General features: G+C 44.8%; 1 protein-coding gene across 4 annotated transcripts in view; it reads right to left on the bottom strand.

Annotated features, from left to right (window-relative positions):
• The window catches only part of LOC130130558 (nuclear factor 1 B-type-like), a 71,842-nt gene extending 55,520 nt beyond the window's left edge, over positions 1-16,322 (bottom strand). For 2 of the 4 annotated variants that reach the window (XM_056300267.1, XM_056300269.1), the window contains exons 1-2: positions 16,063-16,322; positions 10,909-11,440 (exon numbers count right to left, since the gene is read on the bottom strand). In XM_056300267.1, coding sequence (XP_056156242.1) covers positions 10,909-11,440; positions 16,063-16,080 — 550 coding nt within the window. In that variant the 5' untranslated portion in view covers positions 16,081-16,322. Of the gene's footprint in view, positions 1-10,908; positions 11,441-14,305; positions 14,439-16,062 lie in introns of those variants that run through there. The other 2 variants (XM_056300266.1, XM_056300268.1) reach the window with 1 other exon arrangement.
• Positions 16,323-22,051: the final 5,729 nt, after the last annotated feature.

Raw genomic sequence — 22,051 nt, 5'->3', positions numbered from 1 at the left:
CAGTAGCACTGTGTGAACATGAAGCCTACCTCCACAGAATGGTGTCTGGGGACACAGCAATGTGTGAGATGGTGTAATATTGTACATAGAGTATATGTGAGTGTGTGTGCGTGTGGGGGGGGGGGTTTAAACAGAGAATTTCAGCTGTCTGAGCCCCCTACCCCCACCAAAAAACAAAAAAAAACAGTTTATCATAATACAACTACTGGAAATATGCCCGCTGACAGGAAACCTATATCACACACACACACAAACACACACACACACACATGCACACGAAGCTCCCACCCACCCCGTCAACAACCACTTTGCTAAATCTATCAGCTGCAGCTGTGCGCATGTGTTTTTATGCATGCACACGGGCAGTGTACACGTGAGCCCATGTGTGCATGTGTGTGCCTGAACTCCTCCAGAAAAAGTTTATACGTACTTCACGGATGCAGCGTGTGTTCTCATAGGGACTGAAACATGATCCCGGCAAAAAAAAAAAAAAACACTCCTGACTCTTCAGCCTCGGGAAACAGGATTCCCAACGTGGAAACAAACAAGATGGCTACCGCGCCTCCAACCCCGACAGACCCCGCAGCGCTCTCTGGCTCCCATCAGACCGCAGGGGCAGGCTGGCTAGCCAGCGTGCGGAAGAGAAGAGGCTCCTGGGGTTGCGGCTGTGTGAGTGGGACCAGAGGATGGCCGTGCCGTGGATTAGGGCCCCACAGCGGTCTATTGTTAATTGGGCGCCATGTGTGAAAGCTACAGAGGGATTAGTTTGTACAGCTGCTGCCATTTGTCATAACTGCCCTTAACAAGACACACATGGCAACCCAAGTTACAGCCAGAGGTTTTACAGAAAGAAAAAAAAAAGGGGGGGGGGGAGGGAAAAATGTCTGCTGAGGGAGGGTCTGTTAGTTTGAGAAACAGACCTGGTCATAAGCAGATGAAGATGTTAGCGGGAGACACCAAACAGACTCTGCTGGGTTCCCCGAAGAGACGATGAGCGATTTCATTTCATTGTCATTTAGCCATCTGTGGATCAACTAATCTGATTATCATAACTAATCAAGAAAGCTATTTTATGTACATAGATTATTAGAGGCCAGCAGATATAACTGGCGCAGCAAAGCTGCCAACGCTGCAAAGCAAGATCAACTATTTATGGTGGCCCTACTGGCCAAAGTTCATCTAAACAATAGTCAGTGTGTGAATGCTGTTGAGTAGCGCTCATCTCTTGATTTTCCATTGCGAAGATGTATTATGACAATTTCCTGATGTCAGTTTTACAGACGTATTCAGTCTTGGTATTCCTACTTATAGAGTGTTGCATTTTTCCCTTGTGGTTTCATGTGAGCATCAGACCGACATTCCTTGTGTATGCAAACATACTTGGTGATCAGCCGGACTTGTTAACCCAACTATAGTCTGCATTTTAACGGGCAGGCATTAGTAGTCGTACACATAGACAACTACAGGGATGGGGATCGCAAGAGCCTAATGGGCAGCTGGTTACCCAATTTGACTTAAGGTAGGGTAGTCTACCATCAAGTCAGCTTCAGGAGAGGGGATGTGGAGTTATTTTTTTTCACGAGGATCCACAAACTAAGTGCAGCTTGTAGGTCTGTGCATATGTTGCAGGCCTAATTACAGTCTTGACTTGGAAAATCCAGAACAGGCTCTCTAAGCGGTCTTACTTTCAATTTTTGCCTGACAGATGCTAGAGCGCTGTGTTTATTGACAAGGCACGGCTGATTGAATCTAAATGCAGGCTTTTTGGGCTGGATTCCAGGTGAGCAATAATTGCCTGTTTGTGTGCACACCAAGTAGGTTTGTGGCTTTGCATGTCCATGCACGTGACCGTGTGTACGTATATCCGTATTAGACTGCCTGTGTGTGTGTGTGTGTGTATGTGTGTGTTCCGAAGGGTTTTTCTCCAAGTCAGCACAGCCCAAACACCAGCTGGAGTCTTATTCCATAAATGAAAGCGGGTCTCTATAAGAAGAATTTGAATTATCCAAGGCCAGATCATATAGGCTTTCAGAGAGTGTCATAGTAACGACCTCGGTTTCTTCCCAGCAGAAATAACAGGTTTCATTAACCCTCCCACTAGTGCTGTGGCGGACTTTAATCACAGGGTTTAGACCACAGTGAACCCCGCTATTCCTACCACAAGCAGTCACACAACGGCAACGCCATTTCATCATCACTAATCTCATAAGAGCAGCCATGCCAACCGGCCAGATTCACTAAGACGATATTTAGACACGGCACTTTTTGCAGGGGTGGAGGCAAGAGTGTGTGATTACATTTATTTGATGAAAAAAAAGAATAACTGAAGCTCCTCAGTGATTTTTGTGGAGATTTTAGCTATGCTTCGACGGTGGGTAATGTTTCTGAAATAAACCGGCACTGGGTGATCAGAGTTTGCACGACTGGACTTTGATTTATGCTTTCTCATTTGTTTGCTCACTGGTTAAGGTGGGGTTTTTTGGGGGGGGGGGGGTTTAGCGCTATCCTGTTATACCTAGGTCTGTGTACATTTGAAAATGACCTCTTAGGGTTCTTTCTGAGTCTTCTACTGGACCTTTTTGTTGAATACTTAAAAGAAAAGTTTCATGATTTTACACTCGGCACCTCTTCCTCCGGGTCCGTTTCCCTAATGCCTTCACACAGGAGAGTCGGTGGGAAAATGATACGTTCACTGCAAGGCAGAAAGTAACTTTAGTCATTTTGGTGGTTTGGTTATCAATGTCATACTAGAAAGGAGAGCTTCTTCAGGTGGGGAAACCTGACGTCTATGAGCGGAGGAAAGGAGCCGTTTTTGACTGAGCTCCGACGACTCAATGGGGCGCTGCTGAGTCTGTCGCTAACGGGGCCATTCCCAAGCCCCAGACACCATATCCCCTCTTTGACCCGCTGCACTGACAGTAAAAAAAAAAAAAAAAAAATTCCACTGGGGATTCGTGCCCCCCGCCCCCCCACCCAGACAACAGCATGCCCACCCAAAAGTACATTTTGCATTGAGTTGGGGCGGCGGCGGGGTCTTTCTTTGGCGTTGCCCCCGCTCAGGTCCCGTTGAGCCGTCACAGTGACGAGCCCGTACTGTACAGCCAGACAAAAGAGGAGACAACCATCACTCTGGGACCACTGATCGGCACTGTCTGGACTGAAAAGAGTTTGACGGGGCAGAGCCGGGCGAGGGGTGGTGGTGGTGGGGGTGGGGTTAGAAGTTAACGTCTCCCGGGAAACCGCTGTGATTGTCTGTTCCTGCCCCGGGTTCCCCGTCGCACCCCCGTTTCCCCCTTTTCTCCCCTCCAATGGGTAGTTGTTCACAGGGCCCACACCTCGGGTGTAAGTCACAGCCCGGCTTTTGTGATGCACGTTTTCCTGTTAGTTAACTATTTTAATAAGGCATACTTTATAAAGGCTTTATGAGTGGTTACTAATTACTTCACTCATTTATTAAAGCTGTTGTAGGTAACTTTGGAGAGGTGAGCAATTTTGACATAACACACCCAAAAAATCCACCACCCCCCCGCTTCCTCTCCCTACCATAAACCCCCCCCCTCCCGCATGAGTTTGCTTATCATAACTGGCAAAACTCATACTGTCGTTGAAAATCAATGCATGCAAAAAAATAAAATTTTAGCAAATTTCTTAGTTACACCAACATCACTATTTCTAAAGAAATGGCGGCGCTTTGTGTGACGACCTCTATCCCACATCCATTTTAAGGCAATGAAGATGGTAAAATAAACCACAGTCGATAATCTATGCATGCAAAAATATATTTTTTCTGCCAATGTCTCACTTAAGCCCAATTTTTCACAAAAAAACCCCCCCAAAACTTTATTTTCTTTTTCCCAGCAGTGCTTGGCTGGGGAGGAGAGTTGTCAGCCCTGCGTGCATGTGTGGTGATTAAATTCAGGGTTAAGATTAGGTTGGGGTTTAGTTAAGGGTTCAGATTAGGTAGTGGTTATATTTAGGTTGTGGTTACTGAGGCTGCCATACAGCCGTTTGACTATCTTCAGCTAACCATGCTGTTTCTGAGACAATGTCTAGTATGGAGACTCTCCCCACATGCGCTCCCAACCTGACAACCCAAGAAGTCTTTTTATTAATACGTTATAACACCTCATTACAGATTTAAAGTGAATTAATAAGCCATTAACCATTAATAAAGTAACAAGTAAATACTTATACACCCCTTACATAGTATGCCATACTGTAAGGTGCTACTACTAATCTGGTTTTGTTGCGTGTGTATAAGCACGGTGCAGAGACACAGGACCAGAAACACATCTGTCCCTCTGTAGTCGCCTTTCTCTTGCTCGTCTTTTAAACACAGACCCGGCTGTCTGATAGGAACAGTCTGAGGGTCAGGGAGGCAGACAGTGAGGTAGACCGGCTGCTCAGCAGGCAGTAAGACAGAGAGAGGAGAGGCTTAGCTGTCGGATGGAGACGCAGGGACGTCCTTTGTGAGGCAGGACAGTGAGGTACAGTGTAACGCCTGGGATAGGGGGTGAATGTACCCATTTGTCTTCATTTGGGAGGGCTGGCAGACAGGGTGGGGGTTGGGGAGGCTAGCTGGAAGGAGTGGGAGGTGCTGGTCCTCCAGTCAAGTGGCCTCCGGGGGATTTGAAATGCATTCGGGAGTCCTCCCCAAGAAAAAAAAAGCCTGGGAAAGTGTTAGTGAGGCTGAGATCTTAACCAGGAGACTAACGAAATGAGTCCTTAACCAAGTGCAGCCGCCAACGCCAAACTGTAACCCTGACTCCTGCACACGCACGCACACACACACGCACGCACGCACGCACGCACACACACACACACACACACACACACACACACACACACACACACAAGAAAAGCCTTTTCAGTGCAACTCCTGTTGCTTAGAACGCCCACTTAAAAGGCCTCTTCTTGTTTTTGACGGATGCTAGGAGCCAAAGTGTGACACGGGAAAATTAAAACACGACGAGCATATGAAAAAAAAAGAAGAAGAAGAAGAAGAGGAGCTGTAAATTTTGTTGAGCGAGAAGGCATCCACATTTCGCTGTGGCCTCTGCTCCGAGTTGCCCTGTTTCCATGGAGATTTATGTACACATGGCACACAAAAGAGAGCTAAGGAGGTAACACGGTCTGTTTAAGCCTGGAGGTATTTGTTCGAGCAAAACCCCGCTGCTAATAACACAGGCTTCATACTGAGCCAGGCAACCTGACGGCACTGCACCCATGTCAGCATTTGTGAAAGAGCAGGAGGGGAACGCATGAGCGCAAATGGAGAGAGAGAGAGAGAGGGAGAGAGAGAGAGATTCAGATGAGGTGAGATCATAAATAAAAAAGAAAGAAAGAAAGAAGGACAACCAGGGTAAGAAAAAAAAAAGAGAATGAGTGAGCACGAGCAAACCGACACTGCACAACATAAAGTATATAGCTCCCAGGTCAGGAGAAGAAGGATTGGGAAGACATTTAGTGGGAAGCGGAAATCAATAAGGCGGGCGGTGGAGCTGGGAGGGAGTTGTAAGTGGATTAGATTGAGAGAATGTGTTCGATAGGTTAGGGCTATGGGAGAGAGGTAGCCAGACACCGCAGGCTCTATTGCATACTAATAAGGTAGCCAGAAGAGGAGCCAAGCTCAGGGTTGTGCAGTTCACTCTGAAGATTTTTTAACAGGACGTCTTTCGAGTTACTCCCTACGTGGCTTCCGAGTCATTGGTCACCCCCTGCTATTTTTGCAACATACCTGTTTTTGCCTCAGAAACGTTAGATTCAATCGCTACTCCTCAATTACAATTCTACCCATGGAAGAAAAAAAAGTCTCAAGAGTAGTTTTTTACCCCCCTTCAATCGGTGCTATTTTCAGTGTGATCTTACAGTAAAAAAGGAGGAAATGCAGCACAATTGAATTATTTGTCTTTACTGCAAAAAGGACGGCAGAACCGTGGTGTCCTTAACGCGGTTGGCCTACAACAAGTTTTGTTTCACACTGCTGGCATCGACCCAGCCACCCTTTCTCTGGCCAAGAGCCTGGCCTGGGACAGCTGTCAGAGAGGGAGTCTATGACTTGAGGAAAAGCCAGGGGGAGGGACAGAGAGAGAGAGAGAGAGAGAGAGAGAGAGAGAGAGAGAGAGAGAGAGAGAGAGAGAGAGAGAGAGAGAGAGAGAGAGAGAGAGAGAGAGAGAGAGAGAAAGGAAAAACGGAGCGAGAGAGAGAGAGAGAGAAGGAGTGAGAGAGGGACTTGGCTGAGCAGTCCACCGCAGGGGTGATTCCTGATGGCAGAGGCGGATAAGGAGATGGGGGGGGGGGACTGCAGGGTGGTGGTGTCGGTGTGTGCTGTGTGTGTGTGGGGGGGGGGTGCTTAGTCACAAACCTCCACTGTGACCCAGAAGGTCAGGCCACCGCTCTGGCCGCCTGACCATGCCTCCCAGCCAGCAGGGTGGAAAACAAGATGCAAACGGCCACCCCACACAGCGCGGTTAAGGAGCCAGTGGTCCATGTTTGGAGCAGGTTAGGTGGCGGTGGTGGTGTCGGGGGGTGGACGGGGAGCTGGTGATGCCTACTCCCCCTCACTTAGGCCACTGAACCAAGCGACCACCAGCCAGACCCTCTGGAGGGGTGGTGGGATGGGGGAGAAACAGTTGCCAAGAGACCAGCGATGATCCCGCGACCGCGGCGGTTTGACCCCAATTGAGGGGGTCAATGAGGGGGGCTTATGACCAGCCCTGGCGCTCACACCCCCTGACCGCCTCCCCCAGGTTAAAAGTCTCCCTCCTCCACGTGCCCCCAGGCCTACGACGGCATGTTTTCACTGATCTGTTTTGCTCAATTTAACTTCAGAGGACACCCTGTCACATCTCTTTGCAGAGGTCATGACCCCGGGGCCAGAGGCTAAGTCTAGCTCTCGTAAAACAGGGTCTCTGTTAACACAGGAGCATGTATTCTCGGGGCACCTCAGCCGCATCCACAAACCGTCTGGACGGCATATTAAAAAAAGAAAAAAAAACATTTGAGTGAGAGGGAACGTGTAAGGTCATCTTGTTTTATGATGGTGTTAACTTTCAACACTGAGGTAATGAGCGAACTACCTGACCTTGACCCCTACAAGTTGACAACCAGACTGCCAATCCTTCCCTGCTATCGATTATAAAGGGAACTCACGGACATCGTTCAAAAAGCTAATTTTTGCAGAAATCTGTTTGGTAGGCAATTTCAGTTCAACTACCATTCCAAATTCAGTATAAATGAGCTGTTTTATCACCGAGTCCATTTATAATTATGGCATGTTCGAGAAATATACTGCAATTTTTAAACCTGAAAATCCTCCCTTTTCTTCAAATTGATAACCACACAAAGGGTTGTTTCAACACCTTCCCGGCACATCATTCTGAATCAGACTATTTCTGGCTCGCTGTTTTACCAGATGTTTACCTGTGTAATCGGAAAAGCACGCCCATCTAAGCATGCAGCGAACGGGTTACGCTTGGAAAAAAGCGAACAAAAAAAACAAAAAACAAACACAATGGCTGCTTTCCTACATTTGTGGAAGTCGGAGTGATGAGTAATAACACGAAACCAAATGAGGACAGGGCCTCTCCTTACGTGTCCAGACACGAAGATCATCTTACTTGCTTTGTGATCTTCTTAGGCCCTCAGTCGAAGTGGATATGGAAAACGGCAATGCAGACGGGGAATGCATTGTGACTTAAGAAGAAATAGATATTTATGTGTGCAATTCTTGATCCGGTCATAATTAGAAAGTGCCCCAGAGTGGTCTCTTGGCAGGTCACGGACAAGGGTAAGCAGCGCTCTGCTCATGAGAAGCCACGGCTCTCTATTGAAGAAGGATTGCCAGTTGGCACAATGGACCCCCACCCCCCTTCTGCTCCCCGGCCCCAGCCTACTTCCCAGCGGGCATTCATCTGGGCATACACATGGGTGCGAGAGCTCTGCCTGGCTAAACGCATCTGTGCCCAAGAACAAGGGGGCTGAGTGCCCTCTCTAAATTCGCCCGGCACAGCCGCTGCCAAACTGCCGACCTTTCTCAGGCAATGACCCACGAAAATGTCAGTTAAAAAACATTTTTTTTTATAACTTACGTTGTTTGAGGAAAAAAACTAACCAACCGGCCAGAAAAAAAGAAAAAAAATTGCTGTCAACTGAATTACGGCGGCTGCATATTTAGAGTCCATTTTAATTGTAGAGCACTCCATTTCAAAATAGCAGAACAGGGAGCGCAACGTTATGGTATAGGCAGAATCTGAACTCTTTTTTCTTTTCTTTTTTTTTAACAAGTCACACAAAAAACAGATTCTGTGTTGGGGTAGCCGTTTGGTCGTTTCTCTGGGCTGAATTGTTTGTTTGTTCGTTTGTTTATTTGTTTGTTTCGTGCAGTTGCAATAGAACAAAGGCAGCGGCTTCCATTCTGCCGCTGTCAAAAAACTTTCCAGTGTGCCCACTGCATTGCGGATGCCAACCAACGAATCAAAGGCACGCTGCAAGCAGACAAAGAGGGTTTGATGCCAACCTCCGAACCCTCTAACAACCATTACTGGCGATTTCCCTGCCTCCCTGGCACAGTGCAAAACAAAATGGCGCCACACCGCACGCTACCAGAATATGGCTGCATTGTCTGCAGATGGGCACTGCTTGGTAACTGGAAGAAAGAGCAAAGACGCTTTCACCTGAAAAACTGGAAAACGTGCCCGTCTTTGTGATCCCGCTGAAAGAATTCCATTACAGCTTTTGCCAAAGTGTCAAAGAAAATAAATTTTTCAGGACAACCGTAAACACTCGATGCACAATGTGCTGTCTGACTTGAAACTATGCACGAGCAAAAGAGAACATGCTCATTTTCGCTCTCGAGCAAACCCTGAAATAAATATTTCAAACATGCAAATGCATCTCATTGCCACAAATGCGGGCACATTTATCGAAACGGACACAGAAACAATTTCCCCGGATCCCGTTCTAAAAAAAATAAAACCAAACCAAATGACTTCCTGAGCGCTTACTACAAATATTTTATTTTATCTTTCATCCATCTGACCTTTAAAAATGAGCATCGATGGAGGGGCATCCTAGGATTCAATGTTTGAAAACGCAGCAGATGCAAAATGGGGAAGCGGCGGCGTCCTACAAAAGACACAAAAGAGGGTGCGATGCCAACCCTGGTGCCAATGGCAACCATTATTGTCTCTCCGCTGTGCCTTCTGCTTTCCCTGGCACTCATCAAACACAAAATGGCGCCGAGGGTTCGATGATAATGAGCTAGCCATACTGACGTTCCTTCCTCCATAGCGAAGGTATTGGTGGTATTCGGCACGTTGGGTGTAACTACAACACAATCACTGATGGAGGGAAATTCAGGAGGGAGGTACTCGATGGGAATCTCGATGGTTTTGTTCACAGAAAAAAAAAAGAAGGAAGAAAGTGGAATGTTTTGAGCAAATGTGAGGGCTAATGAGTTTTGAAAAATGGGCTGTTTGGGCACCTATTTTCCAGAACTGAGTTGGATCGAGGGAGCTGTTAAGAGGTATGGCCCGTAAAATGTGATGAATCAACGGGCCACACATGGCTCCACAATGTACAAAATATGACAGATAGTAAAAGTGACACATCAATAAACCGGTGCAACACCTTCTACAGAGTTTGTTCATCTTCAGCTTCTTTCATTTTTCGTTTCCTCTCATTGTTATTACAGTTTCACACGGATTTACACGGCCGATGAACCGTGGGAATTCAACCAACAGACTGAATAAATTCATTTTGAACCGTCGATATCACATTTTTCACCATAAATGTGGAGGCATTCTCCGTTAAGATAAATTGAAATTAGGATCAAGTAGAGGAAAAATAAAACCAACTGCAGGATGTGTCCTGCATTGCTGGTGTCCACAAAAGCTTTTTATAAAAAAAAAGTCAGCTTTCGAGGAATAAAGAAAGAAATTAACTGTTTCATCCCAAAACATATACACCCATTTTGAAAAAAATATGTAAGCTTAGATTTATCGGCCAATATTCTCCCTCTCCAAATTGTTTTTTTTTTTAAAGGTCTGATGACGACTTGTAATTTTATCATCAGGAGGTGAAAGCTTGTCATTTTACTGCCTGCCAAGCGTTCTGAGCAGGGACACGTTTTCCAAATCTTGGGAGATGTTGTCTTAGAATGAAACTTCTGAAACACGATTTCCAAACCGGCAACAGAACAGCTTTTACAATTAAAAAAAAAAATTCTGAAATGAAATTTTTGTTTTCAGTAGCCAAACGTCATGAAATGTATTCATCACAGTAAGGTCCATCTACATTTTGAGTTCCATTAAACTGATTAAAAACACCTAAATTAAAGTTTGGAGGTTTGTGCCTCGACTTATAATTGCTATGATCTCACCAGCCATAATTTCTATAACTGTCAAAAGTATAATATAAATATATAAAACAAACTGACTTACAGTGTGTGTGTGTGTGTGTGTGTGTGTGTGCGAGAGAGAGAGAGACAGAAAGAGACAGTGTGTGAGAGAGATATATTAAATATGTGCTAATCTACATCAATGCAAACGCACATATTATGTAATAAAATATGTGCGATATTCAAGATCAAGTAAAAGTCATTTGAATTAGGAATCACTTTTGTATGGAGCAAACATACCAGCCTAACTTCAAAGATGCACTCCTATTATGATAGGATTATTATATTTGATGTGTACACACATCTCCAGCTGATCAGTGGCAACCACAGCCAGTCTTCCAAGAAGTCTGGCAAAAAGTCAGGATGTGGACATGACTCGCCAGACCCGTCATCCACACTACTAGTACGCCGCAAAACACACACACACACACACACACACACACACACACACACACACACACACACACACACACACACACACACACACAGTGCTGGAGCATGAATCCTACCTTGGTCCTGGACATAGTATGCAAGAAACAAGTCCAGCTCCTTGACTGACACGGTTATGTGATGCGGTTGAACACAAAGTGCTGGGTTGGTGCAATGCGGAGACTTGACGAGGCGCTCGCCATCCGTACTTTCCAAAGGGATGCCTTTGAAGAGGATGACCATCACCAGGTCCAGGCGCCAAACTTTGTCGGCCTGCCGCAAACAGTCGATCCGCCGGATCTTGCCCTTCTGGTCCGGGTTGGACAGCACGCAGCATGGGTGCTTCTTGCCCGTCACGCTGAGCACAAAGTCCTCCCTGTACTCCTGGCGAATGTCCTTACGGAGTTTGGCCAGCAGCCTGGATGCCCACTTCTGCTTCACCTCGGGCTTCTCGCTGAGCAGCTCGTCCTTCACCGCACGCTCCTCGTCCTTGGACATCCGCTTCTCGTGCTTCTTGAAGTACTTGCGCTTTCTGGCCTGCAAGTTGAACCACGTGTAGGCAATGGCACGGACGTGTGGGAGAAGCGCCTCGATGAAGGGATGAAATTCATCCTGGAGCAGTGAGGGAGATGGGGGAGGGGGGGGAGAAGGAGAGAGAAAGACAATGAGAGAAGGAGAGAAAGTTAGCCATAAAGTTACAACTATAAAGATGTGTGGACAGCAATCCAGGCTGTTGAAAATTAACAACCCCTGCCAGAAAAGTTACACAACAACACCAATGATAAAATAGCTCTTAATAAGCAATGATATGGTCACACAATTTGATCATTTACAACTGGCAGTTGCATAGCTTTGAGTCAAAACATTTCTCTGCACGGTGCGGCAGTGGGTTTACCATCTTAGACGTATCTGGATGGATTGCAGGTATGACAGGGAAATTCCACTGTTTATGTCAACTGCCGGCACTACAATGGCCCCGCGCACAATGACTGAACACACTGGAGTGTCTGCTCCCGTTTCCCGAGCATGCTCTGAGCGGGACTCCTGTGCTGCTGGTGCAGAGAGCATGCGCCACTCACACTTGCATTTTCTCTTATCAATCTACCCCCATTCCACCGTGAACTTGTCTCATGTCTCCTGTCCGCTAAGGATGGAGGATAAGATGAACGGGGTGGGGGGCACTGCAGTCAAAAAGATAGTTAAACATCAACAGGGAATTAGAGGAGATTCCCGTCCCTGTCATGCGCACGCGCACACACACGCACGCACACACACAAACGCACGCACACGTACACAGGCTGGATGTTTTAAGTGTGGCGAACATATATGGGCGGAAAGCAGGAAAACCTACGCACAGTGCAAAGACAGCTAATAGCAAATTATTATTTACAAAAGTTGAAGCTGGGATGTGGTTTTGGGGAACCCGTGATGAATCATTTGAAGGGTTGATACTCAAGTACGACAACACACTCACCCAACCGACCTCACTCCAGATTTCAGCCGAGGTTAGCACAGACAATGCAGATGAAATTTGAGTCTACTTTGTAAATTTCACTTTTCGCCCGCACTCAGAAAAGCCGTTTTATTTGGAAAATAATTTGCCGAGGAGGGAGTGGAGTTTTTCTTGATTAATGACGGAAGACTTTTTTTTTTCTCCGTTTCAATTTCAGGGCAGTTGTTTATTGCACGGGGCATAATGACGTGATGCAGTTAATACCATAGTTTACAATTCACTTATTTTTGAGCCTAAATGGAAAGATATATAAAAATGAGCCTTGAGTGGAAACTTTGCATGTATATATTTTGCAATTCCAACACAACACTTCTCTCTTGGTGACTCATTGCAGCAAGCCAATTGTGTTTTAGTCTGCACTGTCCGGCAGCGGTAACGTGTAAATCCTTCCAAAATAACTTGAATAATATTTCAGCGATTATCACAGCAGCTGTGAGTAAAACGTGGAAACGCAAACTTGACGTTGTTTTAGGTCATGAAAACGTCAAACTGAACAACCAAAAAAGGACGGCTCATTTGAGAAGGCCTTTGTAGAGTTACACCACATATTGTTCTTTGTGCAGGCAGGCAGGCGGGATATGGGAAACCACAGAAATCTACTCCTTATCTCCGCTCGCTGCCAGTGCGCCTCCACAAAAAAAAGAAAAGAAAAAAAAAGCCACGTTCGTAAGTCCACCCTTTTCACGCCAATAAAACTAAAAGCTCCTTGTAGGCGTGCTAATGTCATATTATAAGCATGGGAAATGGGGTTGCAATTAAAAGTCTGCATAAAATTTTACCGTCGACAGAGAGAGGCTACAACTTGTAATCTCTTTTCCGGTACTTTTAAATTATTGACCCATGGCAAATCATCAAGAGGGATCCGCAGCAAACACACGGCTAAAGTTTATTGGCATGTCTTCAGTGTGAGGGGGCCACCGACACGGACAACAGTTGCCATTACTCTGTTAATAAATACCCCGGGTCAGCAATACAAAGCATTTTATACTCGTGGCATCCTGTCCAACAACACCTATACGGTGATTTTTTTTAAATAACTAGGCTAAAGCCGAATACTGTGAAGATAAATGACTTGGCAAGGGCCTTCGTAGTGCACTTCAGCCGAGGCCATAAAAGCACAATCCTCTTAAGTACAAACTAAACCACATCTCAGTCAATCACTTACTTATGCCAAGTAAAATATAAACAGTAAAACTGAGTCAGCCAAAACAGTCAGCTACTCTGTCCAACCCCTGAATCACCTTATCATTAGTTTGATCTTACTTGAGTGGAAGTGGCATTATCTCCCCACAACCTTGTCTTGCTACAATTCTGGAGGGGGGGGTGTCTCAAGAGGAGGGGGGGGTGGACATACCAAACTGATAAAAAAAAGGTTATCTATGACTGTAGTACGTATTTAGGATTATCCAAGGGAGAAACCAACCCTTCTAAACTTTGGGTGACATTTGCATGTGTATACCAAGTGCACAGAATTATCAAGAGTGACCATCCGGCTCGCCTGACAGAGCTATCGTTACGCACAACTTTACGCACAAACCCCGAGCGTGTGCCGCGATTTACTAGTCCAGTTTGTGCATTGGTTTTCACATATTTTAAAAAAAAACCGCCGCATGGTAATAACGCGTTCCCTTTCCCAACGCGCACTCTTGAGATCGCATCCTATCATTTAGGGGTCGAGCTGCCGATATTCGCTCTCGATCCGGCGGCAGAGGTCGACCGGACCACCGGTAACGTCGGCATGAGTTATAGAAGACGTGGTACGCGGGAGACACGGGAACCGAGTGACCGCAGTGCCTGCACGAGCACGAGATTTGGGACGCGTTTGCAGTGTCATTATCACAAAAGAGCGCACGTTACAGCGCACGCACACGCACACACACACAAACGCGCGCGCGCACACACCCACACCACAGCAGGGCAAATTTGCAACAAAAAAAAGAGAGAGTGAGAGAGATTACAAATACCTGAGTCAGACAAATGGGAGAATACATGACGAGCCGATCCCCCCCTCCCCACACAAATTATATGAACTTGGTGAAGGATTCCTGCGGTTCCTGCGATCACTTTTTTTTTTACCGCGCCATTCTCGGACCGATGATGATGATGATGATGTGCACCATGCAAGACGTGTGGGAGCCGTTATCCGCGTAAAAGCATTATCCAACAAACATCCACGGAAACCTGTCATCCAAAAAAAAAATGTAAAAAATAAATAAAAGAGTGTCGTCTCTGCGTTGAAATCGAAACGAACAGGGCTGAAAAATAAAAAGAAATATATAAAAAATTTAAAAATAAAAAGTTTACATGCACGGGCACTGCCTGGCAAACGCCGGTGTCTTTTCTATTCGTAGAGCCAGTGCATACGCATATAAATATATATATATATGTGTATACGTGCTGCAGCAGTTCCGCGACTGGAGTCGTTTTGCGCGTCCAATTTCTTCTCGTCTTTCTTGCTTTCTTCCTTCCCCCCCCCTCTTGATAGCTCATAAACGCATTCTGGAGAGCGAAGAGGGCGCGGATTGTGTGATGATGGTACTTGCTTTTCAAACTTGATATGAAATCGACCGGTACACACCTTCAGTCCTGCGCGATTCCAGCAAATCAGACTCAACTTTTTTTTTTCACCCACGTAATTACATAGTCACACTCCTCCTCCTCCACCACCACCGCCACCTCCTCCTCCTCCTCCGAACACATTCCATATCCACCATCCCACCAACCTTCGCTGAAAACGCAGCACATTTCCTCTTTGCTATCGCCCTCCTGCTCCCTGCCTTAGCCTAATTATTTTATGAGCGACTATTTCGGACCAGAGAGGTCGACTCCCACGGACACCAAACCCCGCACATCTCACAGCCTTGCCCTGAACAGTTTTTTGCTGCTTTCATTCAAATGCACTGCAGATTTTTTTCTCCCCCCTTTTCTCTAGAGCGCATTGACAGCTATTATCAACTGATCCCTGTAAAGAACAAACTTTTGCATCCATCACATGTAGGTTATCATTACCGTCTCTCATAAAAACCATGAGCCGTGGGCTCGCCGGGGAAGTAGTATGACATTAGGTTTGCGAGCGGCACGTTTATGTTGGCCGGGATATCGCAGTAATACCTGGCAAAAGAGGGCTATAATATAAAACTACGGTCTCGCCATCGGCCGCAGAAATGTGACGGCCTTCAATTTGGACACATTAAAACGCGATAAACGAAAAGGAAGGAAAGCGAAAACTTACGACGAATGTTAAATCATGTGTAAGTTATTTGAAATGTTCTATCTTGTGGCAGGAGAGAGGGGGAGACACCTTGCCGAGGACTTTAAACTGCAGGCCTTTGGCTGCGAGGCTTTCAACGTTAAACGATGTTAAGAGTTGGTCGCATTGCGCGCGTACGTGCGTGTGTGTGTGCGCGCGCGCGCGCGTGTGTGTGGTGTCCCACAGAATTGTCAACAATCCAAATCAAGTTCATTTTGACAATAACGGGGCGGGGGAGGTTAACGTAGGCTACCGGAGAATCCGTGCCAAATTTAGTGCTCTTTTGGCGCTATGGTGTTCGCGCATTGTTGTGATCCATGTTAACCCACTTCTTCTACCGAGTGACTGTTTCGTATTGGTCTTGGCACACGCAACAGCAAATCGCCGGAGACAACATCGAAACGCAATTTGCAGGGGGAAAAAATATGTCATCACAACATGTCAAAGCAATAACAATCCATCTTCACGTACCATTGCACTGTACTGCATGGATTAAATTAGGGGGTCCTGGAGCCTGGTGGAAAACACAAACCGGTAGCTTCACATTTCTCACGTTCAACTTTTGTGCTTTGGAGGGTTTTCTCTTGCGTTTCTCGCAACCAAAAAAAAAAAAAAAAAACAAGTCAACACCGGAAGACAGTTCTTGACAGAAGGCGGTAAAATCAAGTTTGAAGTACCACGGTTTTTTTCTCTCTCTTCTTATCTTCCTTCCTCTTCAAGTCTTCGCTTTTTTGGATCGGTTTTGGGGTTGTTCAGTGAAGTTGAACGCGGTCCAGAAGAGGCTGAGTTTTCGGGACTGGGTAAGGTCTCCGCCCTCACTTTCACTGCCTGGCTCCCCCCCTCCCCCTCTCCACCCACTGTTGGTCTCCCTGCAGCCGGGGAACAGCGCTGACATCCGCGCCTCCCATTGGTCAGATCAGCTGCTCCGGGACTTCAATCTCTGGCCTCGCCCCGCCCCTCACTTCCGCCATACGGTCAAACGCCAAGTGGTTTGTACCCGCATGACAGCCGCTGCCGGACAAACATCATGGACAGGAATGTTGTAGTCCCTTCACAGCCGACTACTACTACTACTACCAGTACTGCTACTACTACTACTACCAGTACTGCTACTACTACTACTACCACCACCAGTACTACTACTACCAGTACTACTATGACTACTACTACAACTACTACCACCACCACCACCAGTACTACTACTATTATCACTACTACTATTATTACTACTACTATTACTACTACTATTTCTACTACCAGTACTACTACTACCATTATCACTACTACTACAACAACTACTACTACTGCTACCACTACGACTACTATTGCTAGCAGTATCACTGCCACTACTACTCGTCTTAAAACGTTTCTTTTTGTGAAAGCTTACAAATGTTTGATTTTTTTAAAATTTACTCATAGTTTTTATTTTTGCTCTTACTTGGTCTTGTTCTTATTTTTGCCTTGTCTGTTTTTATTTCTTTGTAAAGCACTTTGTAACATTGTTTTAGAAAAGTACTATATAAATAATTATGTATTATTACTATTACTACCACTACTACTACCAGTACTATCACTGCTGCTGCTGCTACTGCTACTACTGCTGCTACTACTACCACTACCACCAGTACTATCACTGCTGCTACTACTAGTAGTACTAGTACCACTACTACTACTACTACTACCACCAGCACTATCAGTGCTACTACTACTAGTACTAACACTACTGTGGCGAACTGGTGAAAATCAATACAGTAAACAAACTGCAACTAAGTACTAATATTACCAACAACTACTACTACTACTACTACTACTACTAATACTGCTGCTACCAATTGCCTTGTGTCGTAGCCTACTGGCGAAAAACAATGGAATAATAGGAAAATAATGATTATTATAAAATTATAATGAAACGATCAAAGACAGTCTGCATGCATTATAACAGCATGAAAAATATTAGATTGCTAAGGCTACTGCTACAACAACTACTATGACTACTATTATTACCACTGAATACTACTAATTTGACTACTGCCACAACTAACCCTCCTGTAACAGTCACTGGTGAAGCGGATAAAGTAGCATAATGATGATGAATGATAATATGATAATATCCATCCATTATCCATATATATATATATAAACACACACACACACACACACACACACACACACACACACACAAGCCCTGTGATGGCCTGGTGGCCTGTCCAGGTTGTCTCCCCGCCTGCCGCCCAATGACTGCTGGGATAGGCTCCAGCATCTCCACAACCCTGAGAGCAGGATAGGTGGTTTGGATAATGGATGGAAATATGATAATATAAAAAAAGACAATAATAGTAATATAAAAAATACACTGCATGTGAGTTGATGGAATGAAAGACTAAACTGCTTAGGCTTCTACTACTACTACTACTACTACTACTACTATGACTATTACTACAACTGCGACGACTACCACAACCACTAACTACTACTACCACTAACTACTTTTACTACTATCACTACAACTGCTATGACTACCACTAACTACTTTTACTACTACTACTACTACTACAACTGCTACGACTACCCCTAACTACTTTAACTACTACTACCACTAACTACTTTTACTACTAACTACAACTACTATTGGTACGACTACCACTAACTACTGTTACTACTACTGCTACATCTATGACTACCACTAACTACTTTTACTAATACTACTAGTACTACAACTGCTACAATTATCATTAACTACTATTACAACTACTACTCCTACTACCACTACTACAACTGCTATGACTACCACTAACTACTTTTACTACTACTACTACTACTGCTACTACTACTGCTACGACCACCACTAACTACTTTTACTACTACTACTACTATTACAACTGCTACGACTACCACTAACTACTTTACTACAGCTACTACTACTGCTATGGCTACCACTAATTACTTTTACTACTACTACTACTACTACTATTACTGCTACTAATATCTGTAATAGTGGTAATGATGATGGTAGTAGTAAAATTATAATTGTAGTAGCGTAGAAGTAGTAACCGTAGTATGAGAGGCTGGAGTATAGTCATGATGCACCCAACATATAAACTAATATATTTTAATGGTAACCTGTTTCGTAATACCTGTAAACTTGCCACCTTTGAGTGTAACCCCCCCCCCAAAAAACGAGGAATAGTAGGTACTGTATAAATGTCCCGTTATAGACGGATAACAGGTATTCTGGTCGTTGCTTTTCATCATATGGTAGTTTTCTTTGCAGTAGTCTTCATCTTAAAAAAAAAACCTCAAGGCTTTTATAGTTTTCCTCACAATCTGAACTTTATATAATACACAATAAATCAAGTTTACAACATTTAGGTAATGAGCATAAGCCAATAATTTTACTTATTACATCAGTCTGGTACTATGTCAAAGCACACCAAGACAGCAGTGAACCACACACTGCAAACAATTTTGATTATAACTCTACATAAATTAGCAGTGTAATTGTTATATAAAGGCCTAAATTCGAGTTACCGACTAAAATTTGCCACTAATCTATACATCCAGGCTGTCACTCGCCCCCCTCTCTCGCTTTGTCACACACACGCGCGTGCGTGCGCACACAGACATACACACACACACACACACACAAAGTATTATGACATCAAGAAGGTGACCTACGATTTGAAGTGGTTTGTGTCCTCTCTCTCTGTCTGTCTCTCTCTCTCTCTGTGTGATGTAATTTTCGCATTTGTCATAAGATCAATTTTTGTCATTGATGACTAGGAACAATTCATTCAGGTCATCATTTGGAGTTACATTTCATTTCAAAACACCCTTTCCCTCTATTATTTTGAACGGATGGCATGTTATACATTAATTCACAGCTGAAACAAATTTCAATTTTGGTCACATCATAAACAGTCCATTCTTACGTGTCTCGGTCCGTTGAGACGGATGGTTTCCATTTCTCTGCTTTGTACCTACCACCCCCATGTGGCCGGAATGGGATTGTCGCTTATAATCAACAAATGGGTTTAAAACTTTTTACGACGATTATTCGAGGCCACGAGGGTCTACTGAGGGTGAAGAACGGAACAGAGACGTTTTGTTTTTGTTTTTTTTTACAAAAAGATAGATAGATAGATAGATAGATAGATAGATAGATAGATAGATAGATAGATAGATAGATAGATAGATAGATAGATAGATAGATAGATAGATAGATAGATAGATAGATAGATAGATCGATAGATAGAATGTACTGATAGGTTATATTCAGTGTAATGTTATCAGTATAAAAGACGAGGGTGAGATACGTCTCATCATCCCAACAGGGGGCATCATACTAATACGGTTAAATGACCACTGACCACAACAATGGCAGCAACTTATGTATGTATTAAATGTCTTTTAATATCAACTAACCTATATACTATATCACAACTAATATCCCATATTCTCTGTATTACTATTTATCTAAACACTCCTACTACACTTGATTCCATTCGTCATTCTAGACTTCTAGACCCTAGAAGATTACTAGACCCTGTGATGGCCTGACGACCTCTCCAGAGTGTCTCCCCGCCTGCCACCCAGTGACTTGCTGGGATAGGCTCTGAGAGCAAGATAAGCGGTTTGGATAATAGATGGATTGATGGATTCTAGACTTTAAAACTGTTTTTTTTTACTTGACGTTTTACCATCACTGCTACTTGTATAAACTTCTTTGCACGTGGCAAAAAAAATTCGATTTGAATTTGAACTGTCGTGACTGCTGGATGATCTGTGTGTCGGGGGGGGCGGGGGGGACAGGTACTGAAAAATGGCCCTAGAATTTTTTTACCCAGACCAGCTCGCCAAAACCAGCCTGCAGATACCCCCCCCACCCCCGCCCCATCGACGCACATATCAACACACCAGCCCTTACTACCACCACTCATAAGCGTAATGGATGGATACTTCAGGCTACTGTAACATTAATAGAGCCATTTTAAGAGCAAGTGAAAGGTTTGTCAACAATAGGCCACACACACACACACACACACAAGTTTGCGCAGCTATCCTTATTAGGACATTATTAGGCACAGACTTCCATTCATTGTGGACAGCCTAACCAAAAACCTCAACCCTAACCATAACCAATTCATGCCTAACCCCAGCCTTAACGTAACCTCAAGTCACACCTTACCCCTAACCTCAACCAGGACGTCAGAAACGACATTTTGCCTCTCTAGGACCAGGCTTTGGTCTCCATGAGGACTACTGGTCCCAGCAAGGTTAGTCTTCATACCAGAAAAGACGTCCAAAAGGTAACAAAAACATGCACACACCTGTAGCATAGGCAGAAATGACAATGTGGGTGGACACAGAGAAAATCAGGTGCCCGTCCGGTTTCTGACATGCATATGTTAACCAAACTAGGTCATTACTACTGTACTTGCCTGAATGCACCACATTACAAGCCTCATGCATCATCAGAGATAATGTTACAGACAATAAGATGTTAACATTAACAGCATCGGATAGCCTGGCATGGCGGCCACATATTCATTCACACACACACACACACACACACAGCTGACAGACACAACAGCATCATTAATTATGCGTATGGATAGAGGTACACTAACATGCTCAGTAACGTTAAAGATGACCCTTGAACATAGCCTGGCACTGCGGCCACACACACACAGCATAAAATTCAACTGTACACCCAACAAACAATAATATTGTAATAGGCAATAGGCTACTACCGTCCGAAAATGTACTTACAAACTGGTGCAGCAGCAAGCGACTGGGTTGAGAATGGTGACTGAACTTGTTGTGACAAACTTAAGCAACCCGCTTTGTTTCGCCATGGGTTTTGTCTTGACAGACATTAAAAGCAGCTAGCTAGCTAGCTAGCTAGTCCAACGTAGGCTTCTGCTCCTCCATTCAATGCGCGCGCGGGCTGTACAGCGGGAAGGAGGAGGGGCTACTCGCAATCTGGCATTTGCGAAACGAACTGCCACTCAAACGAATCTGACCTATCAATATCATGACAAACAAGAAGCAAGAAACAAGCGTTGTTTTATTTTTTATTGGCCGCGTTGTTAGATAAATAAAACAGTATTCATTGACTGCTATTCACTGGATGAGCCAGCAAAAAAGCAAGCCTTCTGATTGGGTGAGCCTGAGTGCCAAAAGTGGTAACAGGTGTGTTGAGGACGTGGGCTGGCTAATAATCAAAGTGGGCCGACGACACATCTCTCTCGCTCTTGTTGCTCAAGAAACTGGGGGGGGGGTCGCTGCTCAAGCGGCCACAGACCGACGGGCCTACGGCTCCCGATGGCCAGCCCGTCTATGGGGGGGGGTGGTATATTGTCTTGTGACGCTTTGACAATCTGCTCTGTTCACAAAATGCAAAACTGTCATTTAGATCCATCAGTATTATAATTACCATGCAGGTGGCTGGTATGTCAGA

This window comes from Lampris incognitus, chromosome 20, assembly GCF_029633865.1.
Source record: "Lampris incognitus isolate fLamInc1 chromosome 20, fLamInc1.hap2, whole genome shotgun sequence".
NCBI classification, from domain to species: domain Eukaryota; kingdom Metazoa; phylum Chordata; class Actinopteri; order Lampriformes; family Lampridae; genus Lampris; species Lampris incognitus.
Note: the sequence above shows the minus strand (reverse complement) of the source record. Positions and strands in the feature narration are given on the sequence as shown.